The sequence below is a fragment of the Gymnogyps californianus genome, chromosome 23, assembly GCF_018139145.2.
Source record: "Gymnogyps californianus isolate 813 chromosome 23, ASM1813914v2, whole genome shotgun sequence".
Lineage (NCBI taxonomy): Eukaryota > Metazoa > Chordata > Aves > Accipitriformes > Cathartidae > Gymnogyps > Gymnogyps californianus.
Genome location: NC_059493.1, coordinates 1,356,059 through 1,377,769, shown reverse-complemented (window position 1 = coordinate 1,377,769; position 21,711 = coordinate 1,356,059). Strand labels below are relative to the sequence as shown.

The following is a 21,711-nucleotide window of genomic DNA, read 5'->3' as shown; positions in this document are numbered from 1 at the left end:
GCCATGGCCCTTTCTGAGGCAGCCCACGGGGTCAGAGGGACGGGTGGTGGAGGGCAGCACCACCATGCCTTGTCCCGGTGCGCAGCCTCCGCATGCGGGGGGAACACGTGCTGATCGCATGACCTCCGTGCCAGCTGGCTCCACTTGCTATCGCCTCAGAGGAGAGCCCTGTCCATCTGGGAAGAGCCCCCAGATTCACAGCAGAGTTGCCAGCTTTGTGGAGGGCTGTGAGCACAGAGGAGACACGATGTGGCACCTCAGTGCTCGTACAGGATGATCTACTGTAAGAGGCAGAAGGCAGCACCAGTGCTGTGCTTAGAAGTGCATGTTTGCGCTCTGAGCCCTGTGTGCTGTCTGGGGTCTAGCAAGGAAACACTGACAGCTTCAAGCAACAGGTTGAATGCAAAGAGCTTTTCTAACTCCAGACCCTGCAAGATGCCTCTGCATCTCAGGTCAGGATCAATGACAAGGCAGCACCTCAGCTATGCTGCCAGCATGCCAGCCACAGCACAGACCTTCGACAGCAAACCCCTTGGAAAGTCAAAGCACAGCTCAGCCAGGCTCTCCCACCCAAGGGACACACATGGAGCTGCGAAGATTAAAATGGTAGAACTCTACAGGCTCCAGCAGCAAAGGGGCTCCCAAAGCCCCAGCACGCCCAGCAGCAGAGACTACAGGCAGAAGGCAAGCCGAAAAGCAAAGCGGAGGTCTCTGTAGGCACAAAGGAGAAGTGCATTGTATACTCACAGCCACGTCTGGACCAGACCTGCCCTTTCGTGCTGCCATAGTCCGGCACTTCAGCTGAAACCTGAGCCTGGTGTCCCCTCTCTCCCTCCTTGGTTATCTACTCCCCAGCTTTGACAGAGCCAGTAAGTTACATTGCATTCTATCTAAAAATACAGGCTCCCTCCTCGCTCCAACGCAGACCCTGCAGGGATCGCCAGCCGCTAATGGAATTTGTTCATTTTCTCTCCATTATTGTGTCAGACAGGATATTTAATACCAAGCCGCCTCCGGAAAGCAGATGACTGCTGCCAAGTGCAGGGAGCGGGTCAGAGCTGCAGGTACCACCTCGGAAACAGCAGAGAAAGAGCAGCCCCACAGACATGCCCGGGAGCCTGGCATTTCACAGGTAACACCAGCCACAGAGGAGAGGGGCCGCGGTTCCCTCCTGACCCTCTGGATGCTGGGGGCCAGGGCCTTGGAAAATGTGCTGAGGCTTGAGTGCTTCAGAAGTACTGCCCTTCTGCTCCCCATGCTCAGCGTGCACCTTTCAGAGATGCACAGAGATGCAGGACATCAGACACAACCAGTCAGACAACACATGCAGCCAGAGAAGAAGGGATAGCTCAGCTCAAGTGGTAAAAGCAGAGGAAATAGACCTGCAGTCATATTGCCCTTCTGATGTCAGCGTGCATGTTGGAACTGCCTACCTATCACTCAGGAGGCATTCGTTCACAACAGCTCGCTTTACTTTGGGGTGTCACAGAGATCAAGACAACACTAGATTAGCCAGGGAACTGAAGTACAGATTGGGTCGCTGCCATCTCCTGAATTTCAGCAAAAGGGAGCAGTAACAGCAAGAAATGCAGAGACCCTATGGACACAAGTAGATGTGCATATCAAAAAGATACACATATCCCAGTCAGCACAACACCAATGTGCCTAAACACAGACACACACATTGCACAGTTACCATCCACTAATAAGCACAAAGCGTAGCATGGGCATGCTACATGCACCCCCGGTATTTGTACACATGCACATGCAGTCACTTGCTATCCATGTGCCCCAGGATAAACAGCAACTGCTTCCAGACGCAGAGACTGCCTCTACTGGTTTTCCTTTCTTTGGAGTTTGTAGTGTTTCTTTCCATTCTCCTTTGCCTTCCTAGCAATCTTCCAGGAAGGAGCTATTCCAGGGGAGAAAATAAACTGCCTCACTTGCCATTGTGTACCGCTTGCACTCTTACACGGCTGCTAAATCCTACACACAGGTGTCGTGCTCCACAGACTTGTGGACATTCAAGCTACGAAGTGCCAGGAAGCTGCTGCCAGCAATTCCCTGAGGGAGAGGCCTCAGATCTGGACTTTGCAAAGTGCTCCAAGACCTTCTAAAGTAGAAAACACAGCACAGCACAGCACAGCACATCGGACTGTGCTTCTATTCTCCTTCCCCTTCTTTTCTTTCAGGAAAAAGCTCCCCTTGTCTGCTGACAATCTAAATTTTCCCCTTTTCCTCTCCTGGCCCTGATTAGCGGTTTCCTCTGTTCCTATTCACAGGTGTCTTCCTGCTCTCACAGCCTCACCCTGCAAAGCGTTACTGCCACTAGATGAATGTCCTAGCCCCTTCACCCCAACATGAGAAGCCTGGACCTGACCAAGCCCATTGCATTGTAGCCGTGGCTAAGGCAATAGCCAGAGGCTCAGGCTAGATTTCAAGGGCTGCAGTCAGAGGTTCAGTAATCCTGCTCCGTCTTCTGGCTGTGGTCGGAGTCTTGCTTTAATCTCTTCTGGCAGTGCCTTGCTCTCACTCCCATCCAGGGAGGAGCTCGCACCAGCTCCTTCTGCACATCACTGATAAAGGAAGGGAGGGTCTCAACATTGCCTCCTTCTGTGAAAGGTGGCCACATTTGTCAGGAGCCCACTCTGTACAAGCTGCTAAATGCTGCAAGTAGATGATTCCCAAGTGCAAATGAGTTCAGGGACTCGTGCTGATCTCACAGTGTTTTCTGGGACACAAAGACAGGCAAGAAGCAAGTCACCACACTGTTCCAGACCAGCAAAAGGCATGCGTGCATCCTGCTACACTGCCCTCTTTACCCTATCTGCCCACTTGTCTCTTCTATCTGCAGGTCTTCTGCTGGAGCGATGAGGCAGCCTGAGCAGGGACTGCAACTCCTTTGTTGTTTATACAGCACCCAGCATGAGGAAGGGCTGAGCTGGCTTCTTGCTGAGGAGCTCCAGAGGAGGTGGGACCCCTTCACTGCAAGGATGTGCACAGAGGTCTGTGGGACTGCCTGGGAACATGTCCTGCTATGGACAGGGCCAAAGATTCCAAAAGAAAGGGACTGGGTGCCCTTTCCAACAAGCCTCTGACTCTAGCAGTCCCTGGAGAGCAGCCCTGCCCGTGCCGCACAACCACCAGGCCACAGTATAGGCAGGTGAGGGGCAGCACACCCAGTCAGAGGCTGCTAGCATCCGCTAGACCTTCTTGCTGCCTGCAGAAACAAAGTGCTTTGACACGTAAAACCAGCTGATTCCCTGTTCCATTGGAAGATCTACAAGGACTAGTTACAGAGAGGGAAGAGTGGGGGAGCTTGTGGTCACTGTGAGTTTTTTTGAAATGGGCTGTATTTTCTTCACTCTCTACCCAGAGGTATCACACAGCCAGAGCTGCCCTGCAATTAAAATCTGCAGTGCTACAGGGAATTCCCAGAGTCTTGATTCTCAGTCACAACATTCAGCCCCTGCCTTTCCCCTTCCCTGGTCTCTGCCGCATATCTTCAGAGCCTCTGCTCTCACTGAAGAACAGTGCTGCTCTTACACCAGAGAAGAGGAATTGCAATACAGACTTTCAAATAATTAATTACTTCCCATGCCTTGGGGAGCAAAACGCTTTCTGCCAAACAGCAGTCAGACTCATTCAGTTTTGTTTCTTCCAGGCCTAGCTACTGGAAAACATTGCCAGTGAGGAGCAGCAGGCTTTGCTGCATGAAAAGCTTCCTATGGCTGCTCTATAGCAAAGATCTTGAAAGCAGTTACACCCAATTACACCACTACACAGGTTTCTTGCTGTCTCATGAGTTTTGCCACTAATGATAACTCTGCATCTTCAAACTCTTTCGTCTCTCTTGTATTCTTTGGAAGCCATGTGCTCCTTCCAGCAAGGAGCTTAGCAGCTCCTGCTCTGCTTGCTGCAGGCATCTGTTGCAGCTCCACTGTTCTAACACTCTCTCGAAAACCCCTTATCAGGAGCAACATGTGCCACCCTTTCTCTGGGATACATTAGGAGCAAAGTCAGCTGAGGCATCTTGCAAACTGGGATGTGCAAACTGTGTGAACAGCAGACAAACAGCAACAGGAGGGCCACAATCCCTTCCGAGAGTCATGTGCTGCTGCTAAGGGGAAGGCAGTTGCTGAGGGGAAGGCAGTTTTACCACTGGCCCTACCTGAGGGAGGCAGCAGTGGCTTTCAGCCCTGCCAGGCAGACGCACTTCCTTCTGTACGTCGCCAGTCTGCCAGTGAACAGGGGGAAACAGAGCCAGATTGACATGGGCTCATGGAGCAGAGGACAGAGGAGGTCCAGCAAGGAAACACCTGGCAGGCTGGGTAGCACACAATCACCCCAACAACCAAAGAGCCCCAGGACCGGCAGTAAGATGCAAACCTGAATCCTGGCACCAAAGCCACATATTGCTATGGGTATCCTACCCAGACAGTGTAGAAGGGTCCAACTCACAGCTAGGAGGTCATCCAGTCACTTCCAGTTGCTAGTGCCAGGGTGCTGGAACCTAAGGTCAGTGCTGCCAGCTGGGGAGGTAGTGCAATAAACCTTGCAACAGCCGTTGTTTGCTTTGACATTTCTTTGCTCATGTGGGCTTGTGTCCAGTAGCGGGCATGATCCTCACCTCTGAGCCCTTGTTTCCAGCAGAGACAGCAAAACCTTACATCAGTGTAGTGGTTTACTTTTAAGCAATTGCCCAACCTAGGGATTTCTCTGGAGCCAGAGCTCATTTGGACCTCCCTGCCTTGCAGACATCAAATGCCCAGGTCTGCAGGTGATAATCTGGATCCTTTCTCATCAGATGAGAAGAATGTGTCAGTCCTGGAAACACACTAAAACAGCTGCTAAGATTAAGAGCAGTCCAAGATGGCACCTAGGGTCTCTCTAAGATGATCAGGGAAGATCAGGAAAATTAAATTGGAGATTCAACTCAAAATGCCCAGAAACAGAAATCACACTGTCCGCCTTACAGGAACTTTCTCTCCTATCTGTATTCACAGAAACTTGACACTCTCAGTGGTCCCCACAGTGGAAACAAAACCTACTGGCAGGTTTCTGCCTTCTGAGTAGAAGACAGCATTCAGCAGAGCACAGCATCTCCAGAGAGGCCACAGTAGCAAAGCCTCAGGCAGGCAGCCAGCGCAGCGCAGAGAACAGGCTACCAGGCACATACTGCAAACTCAGATGAAAGAGAAAAGCAAAAGCATTGGGAAAATTCATCAGATAAAGGATAAATCCATATGCCCAAATTCTGTTCTGTCATCATCCTCACCTCTGCCCACATGATTTAGGACAGGTCTGCAGATCCTAACAGGACTCATGAGAGTCAAGGCACAAGAGGTCATCTCTGGAAGGCATCTGCCAAGCGAGTTTGTTCTCATTCCATGCACCGGCCTGGGTAAACCCTTTGTCCATGCTCCTTTCTGCTGAGTGGAGGTTTCACAGTAGCCCCAGGCCTCCCCAGGGCATGTACCACAGAGGCCGATGGCTTATATGCCCAGCAGAGAGCCCCAGACCAGAATACAAGGGAGAGCCCAACCATCTTGCAGCAGGTGAATCGTAGCATGCGGGAAATGAAAGATCTGCTCACGTTCCTGTGGCAAGGAGCTGTTAGAGCTGGAAGAGAACTCAGCACAACTGGCAGAGGAGAAATCCCGAAGCAAAAGAAGGAGGGCCCCTGGCAGGTTTGTGGGAAGGGAGGCAACTTGTCAATTAGCATTTTGAAAGTACTGAAGAGGGGGCAAGCTTTCAGGCGCAGGCACCAGACTGGCCCCTCCATCATGCACAATCCTCCATCATTACATAATCATGAGTAACTAGCTTTCCAAAAGCCCATTTTTACGCACTCTTAACAGGAGAGGTAGTTCTGGACTGTCACTGGTAGTGCAGTTCAGGGCCAAGGTTAACTCGGTCCCTGCTGAGCATATTCAGATACAGACAGCATCTGTGTTGCCATTTGGCTCCTTCCTTTCCCCCTCACAGGTCCCCTTTGCTAGCTGCTGAAGCTGGAACAGGTTCAGGACTGTGAGGAGGGCTGATATCAGAAACAGCTTAATCTGCATTGAGCAAGGACTTGGGAGCTGCCCCTACACAGCAGGCTGATCCTTCCGATAAGGATCCCCTGGTGCTACAGCCTGCAGCTCTATGCAAGCTTGCCTCTGTCAGTTCCCACCTGCTACTAATGGATTTTCTAAGTAGTAGCATCAGATCTTGTGCTGTCATTTGTAAACCATTACTTCTCCAATGAAGTACAGTGCTGGGTCCAGCAGCAATGAGTAGAGAGTGGAACAGGGGCTGATCCAGAGGTCTGAACAGAGAGCTGGAGACCAGGACATTGTTCCTTTCACACAGAGCCAAAGCAAGGCAAGAATTAACACAGCTACTGCTCCTGCCAGCTGAGGCCACACACACCCAGGGGAAAGCTGTCACTCTCCTTTGATGTTAGCAGGAGCCTCTGCTCTCTGCATGTCCTGAAAAAGAAAAGCTATTTTTACCTCACCAGAAAATATATAGACTGTGACTGAAGACAATACATGAGAGCTTTTTGCTCAGGCACTACACCTCTTCTAACAACGTAACAGGGTTTACAGCTGCTAAGAGAGATGCAGCAGCACTGTAACTGCTTTTTATCTTCTAGTTTCCTAATGCACTTCCTTCCTTGGACCATGACATGGCTCAGGCAGGTGTGTGCAATGAACACTGGGCAGTTGAGAGGGCTCTAGCAGGTTGCCAGCACAAGGGGGAAAGAAGATACATGCTCTGAGCCTGTCTGATGCAAGCCAGGGACTAAGGCACACCTTGCAGACCAGCATCCAGCCTGCCCTGGGCTCTGGGCAGTGCCCTTGATTCAGGAGATGTGCTGGAGTCCAGACTGTGCCATCAGGGTCTGCCCCGGTGCCTTGTGGAGAAAATTCCTTCTCTTTCCTAGCGATGCTTATAAACTGCTCCTAATTTCTGCAGTCTGTTCTGACTCATTCTCTACCTCTGCTTCAGCCGGGCTAGTCCACACCTGCTTTGCCTGCCTGCACGAGCAAAAGCACTGAGAAGGGGGCTTTCTGCTAGGATCTGCACACTGTGAGGAGTCGCAGTACAGTCCCTGCGCCATGGCTGCAATAGAGTTACTGCTAGCAGCGTTCAGCCAGGCTGGTCTGGCCAGCGCTCGGGGTGCAGCCTCCGGAAGCCATGCAGGGAAGAAAGCATTGACAGGAAAGCACCTGAAGCACAGGCCTGGCAGTCTGTCTCTGCCAGCTGATCCCTGGTGAGGACATGTGAGCAAAGCTGTAGCAGCACAGCCACCTGCTCCTCAGCAGAGCTAGTGCAGCACTGTGCCTAGAAAGAAACGTCATCCTGTGCACCTGTCCCAGAGCTTCGGGTGGGTAAAATAAGAAAGATAACACAGAAATCAACATTTACCATTACAATAGCGCAAAAAACCAACACTTGGGGGCACCTCCCTTCTGCCAACAAAGCAGTGGTGAGAAGGACAAGGCGAGTACAGCACCAGGGGGACCTAGCCATTCTGGATTCAATGCCAGGCTCTGTCACTGGCTCCCAGCATGACCTTAGGCAAGTTCCCAGCAACCTAAGACGGCCAGCAAACCCTTCCTGCCATTCTATGGTCCATTTAGCTGCAATCTTTTGGGGACAGGGCCGTTTTCTCTGGACCAGACCTAAGTCCATGTTACTGGCCAGGATATACCTAAACTCCCACGTGCAAACCAACACCCTGAGAACTGACCTGATTCCTTTCCCCCTAGTGCTGCCCAGCGAGCCCCTTACCATGCCCAAGTACTCACCCTCAAGTAATGCAGGCATGGCATTGCTGCAGGAGAAAGTCAGCTCGCCCTGGACAGCCAGGGTCTGCAGCTCTGATCAGCCCACTTATACTGAATGCTGCAGCCAAACCAAGTGTGAGCAGCCAGTCTGGAAGAGGTTTATCAGCAGCAGGACTGCACCCTATCACCGCTCACACTTGCCTGCCTGCATGCCGGCACAACAGGGAGGCTCCTGCCTGGGGTCTGGAGATTACAGGTTGTCCCGCGTCAGGGGCTTGGGGAGAGCTGCCAGGCTGGACACGAAGTGTTTAGTGAGTGTCATGCCTGAGGCACACTTCATAAACATATCTGTGAGCTGTAAACAGGGAGAAGCCCACGTGCATGAACCCTGCTCTTCAAACAGTACAAGGGAAGATGAAACTTCAGAAATACAAAGCCAAATGAAACAGCTCTGTGGCCGGAACCACACTGTCTCTTGGTTTGTGCTGCACAAAGCAGGCTGGGCCAGAGGCAGTTAGCAGAAGACCCCAGATTGTTCACTGGTCTCTGCAGACCTTGGCTGGGCACAGTCCCAAATGAAGGACACTGAGATGGAACTGAAGTGGCAAATGAGGTCTAGTGACAGCAGCTCCAGGCCCTCTGTAGGGCCTGGAGCCTACTGCAATACAATGAACGCGCCCCTTCCCCCCTTCTACCTGCACAGCAGACTCCTGCTCCAGCATCCCTTCAGGAGATCCTTGCTTGCAGCAAGAAGGCAAGGGGTCCACAGTGGTTGGTGCATGCCCTCTCTGAAAGACACGCAAGGGAGTCACACCAATTGTTCAAAGGAACAGACCTCCTGGAGACCGCTCCCGTCCCACCCTCTCCTCGTGCTCAGGCTCAGGGTGACACACCGCAGAGCGATGCTCACCTGGCACTCCTGGCTGGCAGGACGCATCCTTCTGCTAGCATTTTGCTAACCCCATCTTGGATCCAGACGCTAAACTGGGGCCATCTTGACAAAGCACTGGGGGACTGCAGGGGAGCCGCATGGCTTGGTTTCTATTTCTAGCTACCATTCACCTGGCCCTTTTGCCAATTACAGGTTCAAGAAGGCCAAGGCACTTCCTCCCAGGCACTGGGGCCAAACCAGTGAATGCAAGGCCATGAGGTGATCACACCTGGAAAGGCCTGGGCAGCATACAGATAAATACAGCTTGTGACACTTGCAGCTTCAGAGAGAAAAAACAGCAGCTCTACCAGCTGTATCTCCCTAGGGAATTCCTATAAAACAGCCGAGCCCACCACTGGGAAAGCTTGTATCAGCTGAGAGGCAGGAAAAGTAGATCAAGAGAACCTGTTAGGGTGGAAAAATGCTTTGCATTACATAGAAATTGAGGTTTTTATACTGAGCAAAGGCCACGTTGAAGCATTAGAGCAAAGCAGAGTCCTTACCTCAGTCTAAGGAAAACACCTTCCCCTTGTCCAGTGCAATTCAGCACTTCCCTGGAAGTCTGGGATCCCTCTGGTATTTGAGCTATAACGGACTCCACCTCCAGTTCAGGTAGAGTTCAAATGTTAGTTGTCAAAAGGATGGGCACTGCAACTGCTGGCTGGCACTCTATATTTGCTCTAAAAAGTGTTGCTGCTCTAAACCTACAGAGCAACATAATCAATGTCTCAGATTCTGCTCCCCCCCCCCCCCCCCCCGCATAACTGCATGTCATGAATGCAAATATGAGTCCTCTGCACCCTGAAGACAGGACCTTACCAGCCAGAGCTTATGAGCCTATTCAAAGTTGCTGCCTCAGCATAATGCAAACTTTCTCCAGGTCCTGCAGCCATCAGGATAACACACACACTCGACAAAGCCCTAGAAACAAGACCTGTGCCCTGCAGTCCATTTGGGGTTACTTCCTACCACACCTCAGGGAAAAGCAGTGTAAAAGTGCCTGTGAGATTGCTCCACCTGTTTGCTGAATGGGTGCCCCCCCCACTTCTATTGCGAGAGCTCTCTCGGGCAGGGACTAGGATTTAGCTTTGATGTGTGCAGCCTCTGGCACTAGTGAGCACCAGCAGCAGTGACTTTCACAAACCAATTACAGGCAAACTCAGGGATGGGATAATCTCTGGGGTGGCAAACCCTTTGGCTGCAAGGGATGAGCAGTCTCAGAGTGGCCCAGTCCTACAGATTTCTAGCTATCCAGTGATGCCACGTCCTCGCCATCAGGGTGGAGAGGTGAGCCATGCACAGTGCAGGAGGGGACATGGCACTCACCTTCTGGCTCCAGCCCAGGATGCCCTCATGCACATCATACGCCCACAGCCACAGCATGGCTGAGGGAGGGAAACCCTGTGACTGCGTGCAGAGCAGGAAATAGCTGTGGTTACTGTGGGGTACGGTAATGGTAACCGCAGGGTGCTTTGGCACATGCCTACAGGCCATGTGGTGGGCGGTAAGAAGGAATTGCCCCAGGTCCCCACCACTGAGGCAGAGCCTTTCTGCAGCCATGAGAAATGAGAAAAGTGCCTAAATTCAAGAGCCCCTGACAGGGATGTTTGCAAGTCAGAGCTCCTCTGAGGGACAGAGAAACATTACCACAAGGCACGGTCCTGGCAAGCCTGGCCAAGCCACGAAGCCTTTGCTCCCCGACTGAGACCTGGAGTTTTGCCTGCAAACAGCCCTCCAGCAACTTCTCCATACCTCAGAGGAGGTGCTTGGAGGCAGCAAGAGCTCAGGTCACTGAGGTACCCCAGGCTATCCGTGACATCCACATGGGCTGGCAGGTACTGGACTGTAGCAGACCCATGGATCAGCAGCTGAGGCAGATGGGCATTTCACAGGGCACTAGATATCTGTCTTGAAGCAACTGTATGGAGCTCACAGGTTTAACTCTACTATCAGTCACATTTCTATAGCTCTAGAAGTGAAGGCGATTGCAGGAGCATGAGTGAACAGGGTCCTGTGAAGTGGCAGGTACGTGCCTGCTTCCTCCGTTCCCTGAAGAAGGGGGAGAACAGAGCATTTTGCCTTGAAGTATGTAATACACTAATAACCATTTCTTTCCTTGGCTGTTTGTGGAGCTGGTGCAGGCTCCATCTCTAAGGGAACTGGTCTCTTTGCTACTTTAATTGCTGTCCCTTATTAATCATATTTTTCTGAACACTTCCCACTGATCCCTCTACTAGGTCTCATTCACTCATTACCACCTCACCTGAGGCATCTCTGAAGTTCCCCCTATCTAACTGCAGACAGGTGAGTTGCATGTATCAGTGCTGAAAACTAATACCCTAGAGCAACTTGCTTTACTAGCAGTTTATCACCGTTATCTTGCCTGCTATACCTAACAGTAACATCTTTGACACAGCTTGCAGTTCTGGAGAAACCAACAGTACGGGCACAATCCTGTCTGAGAAATCAGAGCCTGGGAGAGCTTGAAAAATAAGAAATACAGCTCTAATAAATGAATAGCTCTTAATCCCAAGAGCTCTTTCCATTTCCATGAAAACACCTCAAAAGACTAAGGTCTCAGGCAGCTCCTTAACACTTACCTGTTTCCAGACCCTGAACTGAGACTGGCTGGGTTGCTCATTCCCTAAGATTTTATACTGTGTCCTCTCCTTCGTGACATCTGAGCATATGTCCCCTTAAAGGCCTCTGAGATTGTACAGGTCAGTGTCATGTTGCACCCACAAAAGCTAACACAGAGTTAAATTGGAGCTCTGCAAAGGAAATGATTTACAATGGACACAACAGGAATACGCTCTAAGAAAGAGCAAACTCATGTTGAGAAAAAGTGGCCAAGAGTTACAGCGAATAATAGCTGTCAGCTCCCACTTAGGCCACTGTGCACCCCCGTGGGCTTCAGGGGATTTTTGCGAGCCAGCATTCTAGTATTGTCTTAAGTGCTGTTCCCTGGATGCTATAATATCTATCATACCCACAGGAAAAATAATTTCTCCCTCTGCTGTCCTGGGACGGCTCCTGGGATGAGACTCAGCAGCCCTGGTGCCTCAGTGCCACTGCATTCCAGGTTTACACCTGAGATAAAAACATTGAATTCCAGCAGCAACTGCAGACAGAGTCAGTGGGGTGGAGAGAAGCTCTCTGTCAGAAATCTAGAAGGAAGAGGAGGTCTCTAAAGAAAACTACTCCTTCAGCTACAAAGAGTTTTGTTTTTTCAAGATGGAAAGTTCTGCCTCTGACCTTTGGAGAAACTCTTCAACTGCAGTATGATGTAGCTGTGAAGGAATGCAAGGCTCCTTCCTCTGTGTTGTTATCTTCGATGTAACTAGAGAAGTGATCTCCCAGCACCAGACACTTCGCTGGCTGCCGCTAGTCTGTCCTCAGCTGTTCTTTTCCTTTCATTTAAGGGAATGGGGAGTGTAGCAGAGAAACTTAAACACATTCCCCTGGAGAAGAGTAAATAACTTTCTTTAACAGTGGGCTTCAATATTTTGAGGAAACTGCGTGTGCTTTTGCTCAGGGGATGAAGTGCAGCCCTTCCTGCATTCAGCAGTTTGAGAAATGATGCCAGGACAGGTCCAGGGCTGAAGTCACTGAAGAAGAGCTGCTCCTCTCTGAGCGCTCACTGTGCCCTCCTGGTACAAGGACAAGGGTACGCTAGGGGTTCACCTGACTCCAGCATGTCCCCTTTCTGCTCACAGAGGAAAACACTCTCTGTGCTCCTGTCACCTGCTGAGGCTCCAAGGAGCAGCCAGGCTCCCTGGTTCTGGTCAACAAGCTGTTACCTTAGGAAACATGAATGCAGTTTTAAAGCTGAGTCAGCAACAGAAGCTGAATAATTTAAATCCTTAGCAATTCTGCTACTGCTGCCCAGCCATGGATAACGGAAGGTACTCAGATTCACGCAAGGAGACAGCTGGGATGAAAAACAGTGCCGCTGTCAGGCTGCTTCCTCCTGTTAAGAGAGAACAGCAGTGATGTAGGCATAAATAAGCAAATAACAATGCTCTGCAGTGCTGAACTAGACACTCTGCTGCTCAGAGCACGCAGTCCTCTGAGCACAGCAAGGCTGAGGCTTGCTTTCCTGTGGCATTTGTGGTTTCTGGCACGGTGATCCATAATTTCGCAGGAAGACCATAGGAGCTGCTGGTGCCTCACCTCTCAGATGGCTAATCCCTCAGCTTCCAAAGTGGTGGAATCATCAGCCATGAGTAACAAAGGAAGCATGTGAAAGGTCCACACCGACACCTGCTCTTCAGCTTTCTGTCAGAGGAGGAGCTATGCAATGTTATGTGGTGGGAGGAGGACAAAGATGTGCTACGCACAGATTTTCCAGCCCTTGCTCTCTCCCTAGTTGCCTCTCCGTCTCCTTTATTGCGGGGGGGGGGGGGGCAATGTACAAGTACTTCTCCCCAAATCAGTCTAAAAACCAGCACCCAGAAGCACGGGGCAAATGAAAACTTGCAAGAAATCCAATGGACTGGGTTTGCAAAGCTCAGCAGCTAATAGACATAAGAAATCTCTCCTCATCATACCCCTGATCTAAGAAACCGTTTCATGGTCATCCATCAGTTCAGAACTATTTGAGCTGTGAGATTCCCAAAGGAAATCCAGGCATACAAATCGAATAGACATTCTTCAGGTTGTGTTTCTTGAACTGTGCACTGTTGCCTCCAAAGGCATGAGTTTGGAGATGAAGCAGCCTGCTCTCTTACTCCAAAAGACAGCTGCCTTGTGCCAGCATAACCCCAGTTTAGTTCCTGGAGAGGAAGCAGTCTGAGCCCCAAATCAGGATGTTTAGGCAGCCCTTTGCCCCTCCCTGCACGCGTACTGAGCAGACAGCTTTATAGCATGTGCGCCTCTGGCATCTTCTGACATGAGGCATAAGGTGTTCTTTTTGCTCATCATTTGGATGCGCCAGGCAATGCAACTGAAAATTTCATCACACCGATTTATCTTATTTATACTCATTCAGGCACAAAACCTCAGGAAGTCGGATTCACAGAGTGAAGACATGAAAGAGTTGCAGAGCTCCCAAAGGAAAGGAATATTCATGGCCCATTGTTTCTGCTGTGGCTTAGTTCTGTGCTATCCTGGCTGCAAAAAAGATTTCTGCACAGACAGAAAGTGTTCAGCAACCTCTCCATCCAGCTCTCCTATCCAGTGGACCAGAAGACATCTCAACCACAGGATTAACATCCACTGTTTTTCTCCGTTAGACCAGGCAGTTCTGAGAGCAAAAAGCATCACCTAACTCAGCCTGAATCTGAAAAATCCCAGTTCTGGGAACTCAGAGTTTGGCATTATGCCCACAATATGGGCCAAGGGCAAATCACTTTTTAATTACTGCTTATGGTGCAGATTTCTGCTTTCACTCAGGCAGGTACCAATCTGAAAGACGTAACAAGACCCTTATCAGGCTGCAGTTAATCCCCCCCAGCTATTGATCCTATTGGATCCACTGCTCCTGCTGTAACTGCAAGATTACAGATCCACTGAGATACCTAAATGTTATGCCTATTTGGGGATCTCAAGATGGAGAGAGATCCAGCACTTGGCTGTAATGCATGCCTGGAGGCAGTGCAGACGGACCTCCTGCGAGAGCAGATGAATGCATAGTCCCCACCTGGCAGGCTGCACTCTGCTCCTCTTGGAAGGAAATCTTCTGCTCTGCTGCTGAGCATCGAGCAGGAGAGCAAGAACTCAGATCTCACCCCACACTTGCAATGTGCCTTTATTCTCAGCAGTCACCTGGTTTCTGAGGTCTGCAACGTACCTAGACACCATGATCTGCACCAAGATCGTCTTGCTCAGTCATGTTAGTTCAGGCAGTTTGACAAGAACTTAGAAACCATTTCTGTAAACCTCTTCTCTTCAGATTTGTCAAAATATTTTCTTCTGGGCTTGGACCAGCAAGAAAAGCCTTCAACCTCCAGGCACTCTGTGAGGTATGCAATCCTGTCACCTCCTTCTCCAGCGGACCTGCCAGGTTTCCAGTCCTGCACGGGGCTCACAGAGGAGAGGAGGAAGTCTCTATTTTAATATTCATGGCAAGAAACAAAACTACCTGCACACCTGTGATGTGACAGACATTCTCCGGAGTTTGATGAAGGGCTCAGATATCAATAACAAGGCAGGAAGGTTTGCACCAAAAATGAAACTAATTCCAATCGATGTTCACACCACAGTCGGCTGCAACTCATTCAGCTTTTTCCTCTGGACAGACCTGGCATGCAGCTGGGCAGAATTAACAAAATGAGGAGGATCAGCAAGAAGCTTGGTGGAATTATAAGCGCAGCCTAGCCATTTGTAGGCAACATCCGTGACAGTGGCAGTGCTGTGCTGCAGGTTACCATGAATTTGTGGTCACAGAGTCAAGGTACAATCAAAGGAAAACAAGTCATGGGAAGTCTCCATTCTCTGCATATCTCTAATTGATCTGGGTCTTTAGACACCCCCCTCCTGGGAGCTGGATAAGCAACAACAACAGGGTTACGCCATCAACAACGAAGTCCATAATATGCATTGCAAAGAATATGTGTGAAAACTATAAAGTGCTAACAAAACCCGTTTGCCACTAATATTTGCTCCTGGGGATTGTTCAGAGAGAGTCATTGAGATTATGATGAAATATTTATACTGCAGCAGCTCACAGAGCAGGACTTGTCCCTGCTCTTCTGGCTCCCGTGCAAAAAGCCACCAAAAAACAAACACCCCCACCCCCAAACAGAAAAAACCAAACCAAAACCAAAACCAAGCAAAGCACTAACTCTTCTCCCAGGAGCTCAGAGCTTCAGGTTTCACCAAAAGCAAACTCCACATTCACAAGGTCACTCCTCTCTTCTAGAGGTGATGTCTAAAGGGATCATGGTAAGGTTAGTACACTCATACTGGTACAGAGCTGCCCTACATAAGCAATCCCCTGCCCCCGTAACCAGCTTGCAATGTGTATAGAGCTGCCCCTGTGCATAAGGACCCCCTTAACTAAACCCACTTGAGAAGAGACTTCCAAGAGAGACTGCTGTTGTCTGGGCTGGGGTGGTGCCAGGGAAAAGAGTTTCAAGGAGTGGAAATTGGGCCCTGAGCAGTAATCGGAGCTGAATACTGCTTCGCTTATGGAAGAGACAGAGTGCCAAGGACAGGCCCTCCACAGACACAGAAAATAAAGGCTGCAGATTTTGTCTTGGCCCCTACGAGACAGAAGTCTGGGACAGGGTCCCCACTTCCCATTACCTTCCTTCCAGTGCTATTTTGATGCTTTACTATTTAGCAGCAGCATGTGCCACATGTGCGGTTCTTTTTACCCAGAGGCAATTAATAATTGAACAGAATGAAGTCCAGCTTAATGAGACTTTTGAGAGGGACGAAGGTGGAAAAACACTGGGTTTTGACTGTTTCCCAGACTATAATTGAAGCACTTCATATGTGACTATCTGAGCTCAAGGCCGTGTTTTAAACCACCACAGGAAGCTGCAAATGAAGGAAGCAGTCAGAGACATTTTCATGCTCAGCCCCATACGCCTACTGATTACACACCTTGCAATCAGCAGGTGGAGGTGTCAGCTGTGTCTCAGTGGGCAAGGAACACATACAGCTTGTCTACCTGCAGTGCTTGGCTCAGAGAAAGGCAGTTTCTGCAAGGGTGGAGCAGCTGACTCTAAGCAGCTTCTTCTCTCCACCAAGAAATCCAGCTCCTGCGTGAGTGTGCATGGCATGACAGGAAGGCACGCTGACCAGCACAACAAATGCTGCAATATTAACAGGCCCAAAAGACGCAATTGTTTGCAGAGAGCAGCTCTGCAACACGTTTCCAGCCTCTCAATCCTGCTGTCCTTGCTCTTCCTAAAGGCTTAATCCAAGCCTTCTGAACTGAAAAGTTAATGCCCTGAGGTCTGGAGTGCAACTGCACATTCCTATTCCTTCCCAGTGTCCAATTCTGTACAGACATCTAAGACCTTGGAAGCCTGTGCCTTTGTTCATCACCTTGCTGAGCAAGCAAAGGAGCCAAATGCTTTCTTGGATGCATATCCATCCGTGTTCTGATGACTACATGCAACTTTTTGTCATGATTAGCTCTTCCAGATACCATTGATTCATTTCTTTCTTGAGCACCCTTGGCATGCCTGGACAACCTGATATGAACATTACAGCAAGAACAACAGCCCACACCACTGCATCCTGCTCACAGTACAACAGCCTGCACCTTTCTCCAGTTACTGCAATGCTCTGAAGAATAGTTTGGCAGATCTGCAGAAAATCCACTTGAAATCTTGAAACCCATGAATTCCATTTAAGGGTAATTAATGAAAGATTCAGAAGAGATGTGCACATTTCTGTTGTATGCCCACAGCCCTGCTCTCACTGATCAGCATTTAGGATGAGTTCATCGCACAGTAGCATTTCCTAAGGTCTAATTCAATTACATAAGATGCCTCTGGATGAGAGAAGCAGAGTCCCAGAAATACTCGCTGATACACTACTTTGGAAAGTGAGCAATTATGCAGAATAGGAGTGAGAATAGAGCTCCACTGACCTAGCAGAGCTAATGGGAGTCTCACTATTGTTCTAAAATTGAAGGAGATCGACTGTTTTATTTCTCCCAGTGGACCTTTTTCACTGAATGTTTGCAGTACCAGCACTTTTCCCTGGCCTCAGCAATAAAAATTTGGGAACAAAGTCTCTCTGGAACCTGCCCCTCAGAGCTCTGTCAGCTACCATACAGGAGATGTGGGTGTGTTTACTTCTGGAAGTGAACTTTCCTTGCCGCCTGCAAAACACCAGTGCAACTGCTCCTCTTCACAGCCTAGATTAATCCTTCTCTGGAGAATGGGATCTGAACAAATCATACTGTCTCCAGCTCTGCTCTTAAAGGTGCCCACCACACACCTGCAACTTGAAATCTCCCAGCAGGACAAAGCTTCTAGCAGTCACCATCACTACAGCAAGGTACAGACAAAACTGTCCTATCACTGGACACATCAACTGTGCACTCTGCAACATAGCAGCCATGAACCAGCCCTGATATATTTGCAACAGCTTCACAATGGCTCATTTACCTACTTCTTAGGATAACATAAGACACTACACCGGGAAGGCTGGACCTCTGTGCTGCAGCACTTAGGTACCCACACCAGTGCTAGCCCCCCCATGCCACAGACGGCTTTTCCAAAATCTCTCCCACAAACCTAGCCTATGAGCCTCACTTAAGCAACTCTTGTTTAGAAGTCACAGAGCTCCCACACAAACAGTGTCTCTTACCACTGTTTCCCTCCCACCGTTCCTCCCCCAACATGTACTGTAAAAATGCAGCTCCACAGTGTGGGGCACTTAGGACACTGCACTAAGGCCAAAGAAAATAGGGGAGAGTCTTCCCATAACTCACTTAGCAAATGATTTACTGTGCTCTTCCTCAAATGTCATCCAAACGCTGGAAAACAAGCTCTGGGCTCCTGGAACAGCAGCCTTTTTTCCTGCAACATCAGGCAAATCCTTTTGAACTCACCAGCAGGATAGTGGGGCCATTTGCAGGCTCATCCCTGACAGCAACATGAAACAGAGAAGAAATTCCACGTTGTACTTCAGAGGAAAAGATCAGGGATCACCATTGTCAGGAACGGGGTCTCTGAACAGTCTCGAGAGATGGATGCTGTGAGCCTGATACAGCAAGGACCTTGTGGTACAGGGACTGCATATCTGACCTCCAAAAGAGGCCAGGGGTCAAGTTCAGAGAAAGGCACAATGATGATGAGAAAAGATGGAGGAATCCCAACGACATGCGTACTTACGCACCACGCACAAACTCGCATAAGCCTTCTTAACCAAGGAGTCAAACAGGCCTCTGCAGAGCTAGCCCCTCTGTGGCCTTTCCCAAGGCAGCCTGCTTGGTGGTCACACTTGCCCTCCAGCCTAATGTGCCTATAAAAGTATACATACAGAGATGGGAACAAGGTTTCGGATTTCTGGGCACACTGCCTTTGTCCACATCCCCCCTTGCTACCCCAGGCAGGATTCAGACCTTTTGCAGTTTATTGCAGAGAGATCATGCATCAGACAGACCAGGACATGTCCTGAAGTCCCCTTGCTGTGGGGAGTTCAGGACAGCAGGCTTGGCTCTTGGAGTCACGCTTGCTTGGAATTTCCCCCGGCTGAGACATTCCGTGAGTCTAATTCAGCATCTACAGAGGCTAAGCCAGCTTCCCGGCGTATCAGTACTGCCATACTGAGGCCCTTCCAACTGCTCCAGCAAGCGCGTTAGGCTTGCCTACCCAGGAGGATGCGGGGTAGTAGCAAGGACACAGCAGCAACACAGGAGGTAGCCTGGAGACATCTGCTCATTCCCCTTCACTGCTCTCCCAGTTGTGAGGTGTTGTCAGCACAGCAATGGGGAGCAGGCTGCTCTCAGGGCTGGCAGGAGCCGGTCCCCGTGCTTTGCCCATCCTTCCAGAACGCGCTGAAACCCACTGGCCTGGCGTCAGCTTGTAGCCCTCGCTGAGAGCCACCCCAGCACTACCTGTAAATGAAGGAAGCCTCAATGGAGGGTGGCGAGGAAGGACATCACACGCTGTCTCACATTTTAATCTGCTCCTGAGCCAGTAGAGTAGTACAGACTGAACATACTCACTCAGCTACCCCCATTTTGCCCAGAGAAGTTGTGGATGCCCCATCATTGGAAGCGTTCAAGGTCAGGTTGGACAGGGCTTTGAGCAACCCAATCTAGTGAAAGATGTCCCTGCCCATGGCAGGGGGGTTGGACTAGATGATCTTTAAAGGTTCCTTCCAACCCAAACCATTCTGTGATTCCATGATTCTATGATTTTAGAGACAGGGAACTAAAGCACAGGTGGAAGTGAAAGGGAGCAAAAAGGGGACTAGAGAACAGTGGTTCCTGGATCAGATTACCGTGATCTAAACTCTGGAAAACTTGTGCAGGTCAGCAGTGGATGACAGTTCTTGCTCTCAGTCCAGCATGCAGTTCTGCATTGCAGAGCAGGACCAGGCAGAGTCTGGGGAATAGGCACTGGCAAGTCATCACCCAGGCAGCAGTGGAGAACCCCAAAGTGCTCCTATGAATCCATGCTACAGAACAAATCAGGTTTTGTTGTCCCATAGGTCTCCTGCAGCCTGGCAGGAAAACCAGCTCAGAGTTACTTCAGGGTAAATGCACAAAGAGAAAATTGAATTTATTATAACGACTTTCATGGTCTTTGCTCCACTCCTGTCGACAACATCCTTTTGCCTGCCTTCCTACTTCTCTGATGTGCACTGCAGCTCCTCTGTCGTGCACCTGCAGGCACAGGTCAGAACTGTGACAACGTAAATAGAGTCCTGGAAAATACTGTGACATGCTGCAATAAGGAACTCCTCAGAGTGGACCCCTGCACCCACAGACCAGACATACCCCAGATCTTCAGTTAGACCTTCTGCAGGAAGTTGCTATTGAAAAAGTCCAATTATGCCCTAGGACAAGCCTGTTTCATAGGCCACAGCTAGTGCTATGGAAGCCCTCTGAAGACAGGAACTTCACCTGATTCTCAGAGATGGGCAACAGAAGTGCACTTCTTTTGCACTTCTCATAGAATCATAGAATGGTTTGGGTTGGAAGGGACCTTAAAGATCATCTAGTTCCACCCCCCCTGCCATGGGCAGGGATACCCTCCACTTCAAGAGCATAATTTCAGAGATATTACATAGAAAACAGATACATCTGTTGGAATGCCCCTGCCTGTAGCAGCACTGGGTCCCCAAGCCCCATTAGGGAGTCTAGCCTAGGCTTGGGGAAGCAGAGAAGTTAATACTGTGTACATGGAAGCAATGAAAACAGAAAGCACCTTTTGTTGCAGATGAGTTTGTAAGTAATTCAGATGATTGCACAGAAACTTGACAGTTTGCCACACTCACTACAAACCATGGTACAGCATATTACTGCCACCTCATCATCTCCTTTAGTCTGCAGTGGCCAACAGCACTGAGGCCACAAGACTGACGGTTGTCTATGCTGTGGCAGCACAAGGAGCAGGCAGGGTGCTCAAAATTACCTGCTTTCCTTCACCAAACCACCCAGCTGTTCCTGAGTACCCACCACCACACCCAAAGGACATTTCCTATGTGCATGTCAGAGTAAGCCACACATGTGCCTGTCCCCTCAGCAGACATTGGCTGGAGGTGCCAGGATCACCTAAAAGAGAAATGCTCACAAAACAGCACTGAACTCCCAGGGGCAATTTCACAGCACACAATAAGGAAGATGTGGCATTTTGCCAAGGAAACAGAGCTTGAGAGACTAATAGTGAGGGCCAGCAGCAGACCCCTTGATCATGCTGCTGTAGCATGCTGCCTAGCCAGACCAATGTTGTATTTTCACAGTGTTTAAAGCTCAGCTTTATGTTCACTTGTGGAAAGCCACTGTATCCAGCATGTGCAGAGCTGCAGGGGACAGAAGAGGCACCTGAGGCAGACATCCCGAGGGCAGGCTCACTGTAACAGTGTTAGGCACCTACAGAGTCAAGACTTGAAGCAGGGCTTGCTGTCTCTCGGCTCCCTTGAGAGCCAATAGAGAGAAACAAGCATTTCTAAGGGTATAATTCAGCTGACCTACTTCCACATGCGGTGCAGCCTGGGAAGGACTCCCTCCTTCTCTCCCAGACTAGAGGGAGCTGAGGTGAGCAGTTCAGATGCAGAGGTCTGCATCACAGCACCCCTAAACCGGGGCAGACCGTCCTGTTACACAGCAAGAGATCCACATGCCACTGGCAGCACCAGGCATGCTCGTGTCCATGATGACACTGGATGCTGGTGTGTGGAGAGCAGCCCTGCTCTGCCCCAACACACCCAGCAACACAATCCCATCCCAGAAACATCCAAATCCTCTCAGCTGCTGCTGCCATGGCAACGCCAGGAAGAGGATCTGCCAGCCTTTGATGTGCTGATCTGTTTAAAGCATGCAAAATGCCATTCAGAAGCTGAGGAGCTGCGTGGAGGAGCACC

At 50.0% G+C, this 21,711-nt stretch overlaps 1 protein-coding gene across 2 annotated transcripts in view; it reads right to left on the bottom strand.

Annotated features, from left to right (window-relative positions):
• The window catches only part of ANK1 (ankyrin 1), a 69,234-nt gene that overhangs the window by 32,391 nt on the left and 15,132 nt on the right, over positions 1-21,711 (bottom strand). The window contains exon 1 of one of the 2 annotated variants that reach the window (XM_050910142.1): positions 7,803-7,876. The exons of the other annotated variant lie outside the window; for it this stretch is intronic. Coding sequence (XP_050766099.1) covers positions 7,803-7,826 — 24 coding nt within the window. The 5' untranslated portion in view covers positions 7,827-7,876. Of the gene's footprint in view, positions 1-7,802; positions 7,877-21,711 lie in introns of those variants that run through there. 2 annotated transcript variants of the gene reach the window in all.